The sequence below is a fragment of the Plectropomus leopardus genome, chromosome 12 (assembly GCF_008729295.1).
Source record: "Plectropomus leopardus isolate mb chromosome 12, YSFRI_Pleo_2.0, whole genome shotgun sequence".
Taxonomy (NCBI): domain Eukaryota; kingdom Metazoa; phylum Chordata; class Actinopteri; order Perciformes; family Serranidae; genus Plectropomus; species Plectropomus leopardus.
The window spans coordinates 17,141,718-17,151,787 of record NC_056474.1 but is presented as its reverse complement, the minus strand read 5'-3'; the positions used below and the strand labels follow the sequence as shown (position 1 = coordinate 17,151,787).

General features: G+C 38.8%; 1 protein-coding gene across 1 annotated transcript; it reads right to left on the bottom strand.

Moving 5' to 3' along the window:
- Positions 1 to 299: 299 nt before the first annotated feature.
- On the bottom strand, positions 300 to 9,567 carry LOC121951892 (solute carrier family 22 member 21-like). The gene is made up of 10 exons (XM_042498379.1): positions 9,196 to 9,567; positions 7,822 to 7,925; positions 6,065 to 6,219; positions 5,628 to 5,799; positions 4,943 to 5,084; positions 4,160 to 4,254; positions 2,345 to 2,559; positions 2,062 to 2,244; positions 1,502 to 1,637; positions 300 to 1,305 (listed from the first exon to the last, which is right to left on the bottom strand). The coding sequence occupies exons 1-10, from the start codon at positions 9,565 to 9,567 to the stop codon at positions 1,272 to 1,274; spliced, it is 1,608 nt and encodes a 535-aa protein (XP_042354313.1). The 3' UTR covers positions 300 to 1,271.
- Between the last annotated feature and the right edge of the window lie 503 nt (positions 9,568 to 10,070).

Genomic DNA, 10,070 nt, shown 5'->3' with positions numbered 1-10,070 from the left:
AAAGTGCTTTACACTGAAGGACAACAGATGGAAACCATTCGGAACATAAACAGCATAAATATATATAAGAACGCAGTATAAACATCATTCACCATCAGCATAATAATTTAGAGAATCGAAAGTCACTGACACAATCAAGTGTGGTCAAATGAATCTATTAAGTTACCGTAAAACTTCAATTAACACCGCAGGCTATTATTTGCTTAAACCACTGCACTGCAAAGGTTTTTATTTGGGACAGGTGTCTTTATGGGACAGGCTTCAATTCCTTTCACATAAAAGTGTTACTCAGTAAAGATGGAATTACAATGAAATTTTTTATATGAGCCTCTTTTTTTGCATCTGTCTTATTCACTCTGCAGGTATTACTTCTTCATTGGTGCTCATAGTTTCAGCTAAATGAACAAGATGATAAAGTTATGGAGAATCTTGCCAAGCTAACCGTGTGTATTATGTATTATGCCCATGTTGACAAAAGACGGTAATCTTGAAAAACTGGATAGCCTTAAATGCACCCACTCAAAAAGAATGGATCACTGAAGTAATAGAAATTATTAAGTTGGAAAAGACTGCTCTCAAACTGAAAAATAATGATGCAGAATATGCTGAAACATGGGCGCCAGAGTGCTTAATGTTAGTATACAGAAGAAAACAGTCTGAGATCACATTTGTTTATATCATTATTATTATTTATGCATTTATCAATTTATTATTTTTTGAAATGGGCACATGGTTGTAGTGCTCCTTTTTTGTATATGTTGACCTACAGTTAGGCATACTACAGTTACATGTTGTTACTGTAGTAATGTGTAACATTACATGTTGTCTGTGTGAGATGACAGTATAGAGAAAGTTGTTAGAGATTAACCTTGTTTGGGACTAATATTGTTTGAGGGGCGTGTTGGTAAGGAGTTAATTTAAATTTTGCTTTTGGTTAGGAGAGGGGTTAGAAATAACAGGATTCAATTATACGTTGATGAATTGCTACTATTGTGTATATTTCGTTTTCCTTTATTTTTTTTTGTCAATCTGTTTGTTAGTCAATAAATAGTACTTTTAGGAACGTGTTTCAGCCCTTTGCTTTCCTGAGCATTACAGGCTTGGGATGAAACACGTGGTTGTCTTCTTCTTCCAAACATCGTTAAAAAAAACCATAAACTTATTTGTGAGGGCTGTTACCAGGCTTTTGTCTGTGATCACTCATCTCTTGCTGTGATTTTCTTTCAGCAGGGGGCACTCTTGCTCATTTATTTACAGCCTTCAGTATCTGACTAAAGTGTAGCAGTTTCCTTTGGACAGCAGCAGCTATAAGATACAAAGAGCCAGAGAGAGAACTATATTACAATGCACATAATCACAAACTAAGAGATACATCTGTCATATAGTTTGCTCTATAACATGTTTGATCCATTGTGAATACATGTTTGTTTAACAGAACAGCTTTCTGGTAGTTATGTTTGTTACTGTTAATAATTATTGACACATTCACAGACACACATACCCTCTGATGGGTCTGGCCTCGTTTATAAGATCAGGAAGTTTTCTGTTTCTGGTGTCCGGCAGCAGTATGCTAACAGCAGCAGCCATGATGCTGACTACGCCAAAAACAATATATGGCAGGATTTTGCTGTATTTGCCTGCAAACAGAATGAAAGGCATTTACATTAGTGTGTGAGAGTTTGTAAACTAATAATTTTATATGTTTTTTTCTTTAGTCACTTTAGTCAAATGCAGCCCCTTTAATTCAAATGCATCAAGAATTTTCTTGATTCTTTGTTCACTGTGGAGGGATGCAAGAAAAAAATAAGTTGTCTTCAAAAATTCAAGGTAACACAGTGTGACTAATTGGTGTGTTGAGTCTGAAAGTCTGCTGTGAGTCCCTAAACCTTGTGAAGGTGCAATGCGAACTTTCTAAAGTATCCCTTCAAAGGAAAGCATGTTCACTCAAGTGTATAAATATCATCTACAGTTAGATATTCTACTCTCTCTCTCTCTCTCTGTTTAAGTTTCAGCAGTGTACTTTGATACAGCTAGTACAACAGAAAGAACAAAAAAACTTGCCCATGTAGATCACATAGGGAGAAACGATAGAGCCGATGCGTGCAGCTGTGGAGGCGATTCCTAAGCCCATGCTCCTGACCACAGTGGGGATCAGCTCAGTAAAAAACACAAAGACGAGGCAGTAAGCAGCAGACACACCAGTCTTTCCAACCAAGGCTAACACCTGGAACATGACGTGCATGTCTGAGAAAAACAAACAGAATTATTAGACCATTTTACACATGCAGAGCGTCTTCTAGTCCTTTCAGAGATGCCAGATTCAGTCAGTATTGAGTATACAGACCTTCAGGAACCAGCTTGATAACCAGAAGCATGATTCCACAGAACATCAGCATGGAGAAGAGGAGTATGGGTCGTGATACGCGATTAACCAGCACTGAAGTGGCTAAATACGCCATAATATCAATGGCTGCTGAAATGAAGCAGTTGAGGTAGACATTTCCATTCAGGTTACTGGTATTGAGACTGAGACCATAGAAGACCACGGTGGCAGCCAACCTGCAGAAATACAAATGTAGGACTGGATGAAGACTGAAGATAAAGTGTTTAAAGGAGCTCTATGTGACACAAAGAGCAACAGTGCTGACAGAGCTAACATCTGCATTTACACTGCCTGTTCAAGGCAGGAATATCACGCCATTATGCCACCTCGCTGTTCTGTATATTTTGTCCAATCGCGGAGAGGGGGGACAGAGTGGTCTTGTCTCTGAGCTGGGAGTGGAGATAGTAGGCTAACAGGCTAACACTGACATGTTATACCTTTGTTATTGTTTATAAAGAACTGCCCACGCATATATTATGTACTGTATTACACTAGCGGCTGACACTGTTGTGTAACATGTCACGCCTGTCATGCCTCTTTTAATTGTGGGATGCTGCGATGAAAGTGTGTAATCACACACTAAAGCAGAATGATGCCGCCATCATATGGTTCTGAGTAAAAATGCAGGGGCGGTATAAAGTGGGGACTTGATGAGGCCCTATCGCGCGGTCTCTGTATAAAACTGCCGTTATAAATCTGGGGGGAACCTGAACAGTGAGCGCTACGCTTCCATAACGTCGATGTTCTGATATAAGCAGTAGCTGCCGTATGAGCAGAGTGCAGCAGAGTGGCAGCGATTAGTTGGCCTTGAGATACACTCACAGGAAATCAAATTCACTAACCACAACAAAATAGAGAAAAGCTCGGATAACAACACACAGAGTTTGCGTAAATTCATTCTCTACTCAGGAATCCATTAATCCATTATAATTTTACATCACAAATAGTGGTTTGCTGGCTTATTAATGCTCTGAATGTCACTTACCACTCCTTTAAATGATACATGACGGTGTCATATAGTGCTTGAGCTCAAGCTGACAATATATTCAAGTTGCTTTGCAGAAGCTACAGTTTAAATTTGTATTTAATTATGTAGTAAAGTAATTTTTAGGGTTAAAGGTCCAGTGAGTAGCATTTAGTGGCATCTTGCAGTGAGGTTGCAGAACTGAAACTTCTTCTGTGTGACAAGCGTGTAATGGCTAACATGTAAATGTAAATGACCCTCTCTAGAGCCAGTGTTTGTTTTTTTCTGTTCAGGATTACTGTAAGAAGCAACATGGCAGACTACATTAAAGAGGACCCGCTCTGTAGGTAGATATAAATGGCTCATTCTAAGGTAACGAAATCATAAAATATTTTGTTTCAGTTGATGAAAACATAGTTCTGAATGTATATTCCATAGATGCCCCGAATCCAAACTGGACCTTGAAGACAAACTTCTAAAAGTGAAATTATGAATTTATATTTTTTAAAAAATGGTGTAAAATATAATTAATGTATTAATAAAATAAGATTTCAAAACTCTAATCAAAAACACCATACCTGTAACTGATCTTCTGTAGTATCTTTCCTAAATTGCATTGTTTGCCATATACCCTGCATGACTGCATTTCATATTTATTTATCTTTTTCAAGTTATGGGCAGCAGTGTGGAATCAGAGCCATAAGCACTTATTTGTCAAACATATGACAATAGGAAACTTCTTTAGTGTAGAATAAAGTGCATGTGCTACCATATTCACAAATGTTACAAACAGAGAAAAGAAGACATGTTACCATATGAAAACACCCAGAATTGTGATATTCCTGATGTTAGGGGTGCGTATCAGGTCCAGGTAAGTATACGTATGCTCCTCTTCGCTTTCATTTTTCTGAATTAGACATAAAAAAGCAGTCAAACCACACACATGCTTGTCAAGGTTTGGGCTGTATTTTATACTGGTACAAAACAGAGTGCCCCATTTGAAATTCATAAAACCCAGAATTAAGTTAGCATTACAGCAACTCCAGTTTCCTCGTCTGAAAGTAAATGGTTTTTTTGAATGGGTCTTTGGTTAGATGCTTGAAATAACTTCTGTGGTTAACACAAGCTTAACATACTCTTATACTTTATTCTATGACATAAATTACATCAGTACCCATTTGTGAATTTTGAAGCTTATGTGTGACTTTAAAAAGCCACACATAAGAAACAAAAACAAAATGATGCAGAACATGACTTTACAGCCTCATTGCAGTAGTGATGTAAGTCATGCGACCGTGGTTTAGTTCGATTATAGCCATTAGCTTTGTACCTCTGGTGATTGCATTTAGGCCTCAGATATCCTAAAAATGGTGTTCATTTATGAAGATTATCCCAATGAACAAAACGTGGACGTAACATAAATCTTTGTTGACCACAGAGTTTATTTTCTGCAACAAACAAAAAATCCAATGGCAAAATCCCATAGGCTTTTTGACAAGGAAACCAAGCCATAACTAAGTTGGCCTACAGAAAAACGTCATCCCTGGGGCGCTCTATAGCTTCCACAGCATGAGGAGGGAAACTGGAATAAATACCTTTACCTCAGAACATTCGTTTGACCTGAATATAATCTCAGGAGCGGGGACTCTGTTCCATTTTGCAGCAGTGCGTATGACAAGCTCAGCCTCCTTCACCCGACCTTTCTGCAAAAGCCAACGGGGAGACTCTGGAATCACCCTGAACAGAGATGGAGACACAGAAGTTCATTCATCTTTTGAAGTTACCACTGAAATATAGTGAGACACAGCACATCTAGAAACAGGTATAAGGTGAATTTAAACAATAGTTCTGACATAGGATATACTAAACACTGATATTTTTATTAGGGGTTGACAGATTATCAGCCTGGTGATCTATCAGGGCTGATATTTGGCATTTTGCTGATATTCTGTTTAGCGTTCTATTTTAATGATCAACGCTAAAATTAATAAATAAAAAAGTACAAAGAAGCTTTATATAAAAGTTTCTGGGAACTTGCTGTATAAAATGTTGAAAATTTCAGTTTTGATTTAACATTTGCTAAAGGCATTTAAACAAAGTTTTGCGTTAGAGTTTGTTATATTCCAAATTCTAAGTATTGACAGAGATTTTCATTTTTATTGTAAATGCATATCGGTTATCGGTCTCAGTTATTAACTACTAATAATCAGTATCGGTTTGGCCCTGAAAAACCAATATTGGTTGACCCCTAATTTGTATGCCAATATTCATGAGACTTACCACCAGGCTGGAAAAAGCAGGAGGCCGGGGATGGCAGAAGTAACCAGCAGCATCCTCCAGCCTCGTATGAGGTAGCCCAAGAGCGGCAGCAAGGCATATCCGATGCCAAAACCTAAGCAGTGGCCCAGCACAGCGTAACTCACCCTGGCCTTCGGGCCAAGGATCTCAGACCCTGACCAAGTAGAGGATCAGGAGCATGGCATTAAAATGAGAGACAACATGAAGGTATATGATATTAACTTAACACAAAAACTATCTGAAGCTATACTGAGTTCATTGCTCCCTTCAACAGCCTGATCACAAGTCGGCGACCTTCTACAGCTCGCCTCATGGGAAAACTACACAAGTAAGCTACACTGTGACACAGGAAGATCCTGGGGAAGAGATAGAGGCAGGAACTCTTTTTAAAACCGATAGAAGTGCATGTGCTGTCTCACCCAGTACGAGTGACGTAATGTAATTGGATATCTGGCCAAGTCCTCTCAGACAGTTGATGACACAGAACATGACCCAACTGACAGAGGTGGCCTGGATCAAGGTAGTGACTGTTTGTAATGCCATGGTGAAAAAAAACACCAGCTTTCTGCCGAACCTGCGAGACAATGCACAGAGACATGAAATGAACAGAGCATATACGAGCTGTGAGTAAACACAACCACATCACTGAGGACATTACAGTGGGCTCAGTTATCTCAGTTATCAGTCAATGAACTGAGAGTATTATATAAATTGCAATCAGCTTGAAACTTTTGGCTTTCAATTGTATTTCATTTTAACATCTTGTTGCATGGAAATTAAAGACAATTTCAGCTGTCATGCACTTCCTTTAAGTACAATTTACTTTACTACATTTACAGTCCAGTTCCAAGAATAACAATTAACATAACACATAGATTTTTGGAAACCACGGATGTGTTAGATTTGTATATTTCATATGCACCATATCTACGTTTCTAAAGTGACGTAGATCAGATTACATACGAGATGAGCTTTCCATCAGGAGGAGGAGGGGATGGTGGATGGTGTGACAACACAGTGACAAAGCTGCCAAGCAGCAGCAGATCACAATTTGAGACTAATAAACGACAACTATGGGGATTTTTTTGTGATGCGTCAGGACAATTCAGTCTGGTTTGCTGCAACAAACTAAGTACTTTTTTAACGACACATCTGAACATTTCCAGCCTTGTTTGCTATGAAGTATTCATGTATTTAATAATCTGTAGCCCTTTTTACACAAAGATCATGACGTAAGGCTGCTACTAAGTCCCTTCTTTATGCTGTTTTTGCATTAATAACCAAACAACAGTGTCATCATGTTGCCCCAGCGTGTGATTTTAGACAACATGCAGGCATCATGGAATCATAAGAGTTATGATGGATGAGGCGTTTAAGAGTGTTGTCCTCTAGTGTGACATATAAAATATGTGGGGCAGCTCTTTATAAACAATAACGATGACGTAACATGTCAGTAACAACTATTTAGCGTCGTTTTAATGTGGCGACTGATGTTATCCACTGGAGCTCCCGAACGTCATTGTTTTTCCAATTTGCCGTCATTTCTGGCTGCTGTTCATCTACTTTTAGTTAGCCAGCTGCCTAGCTGCTTTTAATCATAGAGCCCATGGTCTCATCCTGCCAGCTGTTCCTTTTACACAGACCCTGATGCGGCATTGTTACTACCTTTATTGCTGGCTCAAGGCGGAGACAGCTCTGTCCCCCCCTCATGAGGTTGTACCTTTTACACAGAACAACAAGGAAGCATAGTGGTGCAAAACGACTGTCTTGAACAGGCAGTGTAAATGGGCTTGTGATAATTAAACTGTTGAGAACCCTCAGAATTAACCTAATGAAAAATAATTATTACTGAAAAGGAAGGAAGCAATGACATCAATATTTGAGTGCAACAAGCATATTTTGAACATCTTCCTGAGATTCACATCATACTGTATATCATACTTCTCTTCCTGATAAACCGTGTTTTTGAAACACATTTCGTGATCCATTTTGACACACATTTTGAAAAGCATTTTAAAACAACTTTGTTCCTAAAGCTCATCCTGAAAGAGCAGATTTTCCAGTTTCAGTAGGTTCGTCAGGTTGTTTTTCTTCATATTTATACTTCTCCCTCTTGCTCGCGCAGCCCTCATTTTGTTAAAGTGTCTTTTGTCATAAATCATCAACACAGACTTACCGATCTGACAGTTGACCACAAACACAGGATCCGATCAGGGTCCCTACAAAGAACAAGGAGGTGGAAAAAGGTACCTTCCATGCACTTTCACACACCAGACCCCACTGTAATTAACAAGAGAGAAAAAGATCATTCAGGTGACTGCAAGACACATTTCAGAGACACTGGAGTTACATATAATTAGTCAAAAGTTTCACTTGACCTTCAGCTTTCAGAAAGCCACAGCCGGTATGAAAATAGCTTATGTAATCGCAACATGTTTTTAACCCAGTTAAAAGAATTGTAGAAAAAGCTCCTTCCACTTCTCAACTGATCAGAGAGCTGATAACATATAAGACAATGGAGAAATTATTCAATTATTTTGTCATAATTATTCTTTAAATGTAGGGGAGACTGGGGATGGTTGGAACATTCAGCAAGTCTTATTCCTCAAATTAGACACATGCTACAGTAATAGTTTGTACTTCTTCTCACTCCTTTTCAAATACATAAACCGAGTCATGTGTTTTCACCATTTCTTTCACATTAAGTTTTCTCATTGTCTGTAAATATATTTTTTTGTCTGTTTGCTTTTGTATAGTAATTCCTCAATTTCTTTTTTTTTACATGCTAAGAACACTCAAGCCTCATTCCCACTAACACCAACTAACAACCGGCTTTTTATTGGAATTGGAAAATGTACAGTTGGCACTCATATCTGGGTCAAATGACTGCAGTAGTCACGCCTACTTATGCGATCTTATGAGACCGACAATCCCAACAGCTGATGCAATTATGCGTTTTCACATTGGGGCGTTGTGTGGACATTTTAGAGTGACCTTTTATCATGACCATGCCATGGCCACTTTTGTAATATTCATAACATTGGTCAGGTGGATGGATTATCCCGGAAAAGGAGAAATGCTCACTAAAATTGATTTTTAACAAATGTGCAACAAATTTGGAGAGAAATGTATCTATATGGTGCATAAATAAATCCTAGACATTTAAACTAAACCTGTGAAAATGAGAGCAAACAATTACATTTTTGCTCAGTATAATCATATCAATAAAAAAATACATCAATATTAGTGTTCAACAATGCATTTTTTTTAGAATAGGCAACTATCCGTACTAACACAAAACAAAAAACACAAGTGGGCTGAATTAATCAAATCCACTGCATTTTTAAGGTGTTGCAACTGCCCCTTTGTCTATGATTTCTTCCGTTCAAAAAATATTGTGAACTATATATCATATGCAGTCATCTTTAAATAGTAGGCCTATGACTGGTTAGCAGACAAATGTAAGTTCACTGTATACAACTTGGAAGCTCTGGTCCAAATAGTCTCTGAGAAATGCGAAAAGTGTTCCTCAGTCTCCACCCTCTAATACCTCAGACACGATGGTGTTGGTGTATATCTCAGTGCTGAAGACCCATCCATCCAGACATGGCTCCGTGTCATTGCTGGGTCCCGCTGTCTCCGTCCAGTTTCCGTCCAGTTTGTACCGGGAACAGCTGTCCGGTCCGATCCAGCTGCTCCACTCGCGTAGAGGAACCTCCACATCTGTGCCGTTACGCGTGGAGTTGGTGGACACTTTGCAGTGGTGCTGGGGTGTATCAGAAACAAAGACCACTATCGTTCCCGCGTACCCGCATGTAATTGCGCTTAAACTGAGCACACCGATTATTAGTAGTTGAAAGAAGCCGTAGTCGCCCAGAAAAGACGTGATTTTATCAAAGTCTTTAATGTTCCCACCCGACATGGCTGACTGGAAGTGGCTGTGACGCCTCCTTAATGAAGGTCTATAACGTGCAAAACCGGTCTTAATATATTATCTTTATACCTCCAGTCTCACTGCAATAAAATGAGAATAGCAAACGTTATTCCTTCTGGTGTTAAAAGTAGTGAAGCCTGTTTGATAGACTATTTCAGGTCATGTAGCTGCGCTTAAGGTTACAGGGTTAATGTTGCCACACAGAGCAAATATAAGTTTGGCCTCTACAAGATCGACTAACTGGCAGAGAAGAAAACCTAAACTCACTGTTGGTAGGTCTGCAGGAGACTTTTTTCCATGTTGTTGCTCATGCCTTCTTAGTTAAAATGCATCAGAAACACATGAGTTTTGACCTTGTTTGACTGCAGGTTGTTGCTGAGTCATCACTCTGAGACTGCTGTTTTACTGCAGTCTGTTAAAGACTGTTATTATGCAATTCAAAAGTCTAAACCAGGGCACAAGTTGCAAGGCAATGACAATAAACTGTCCTA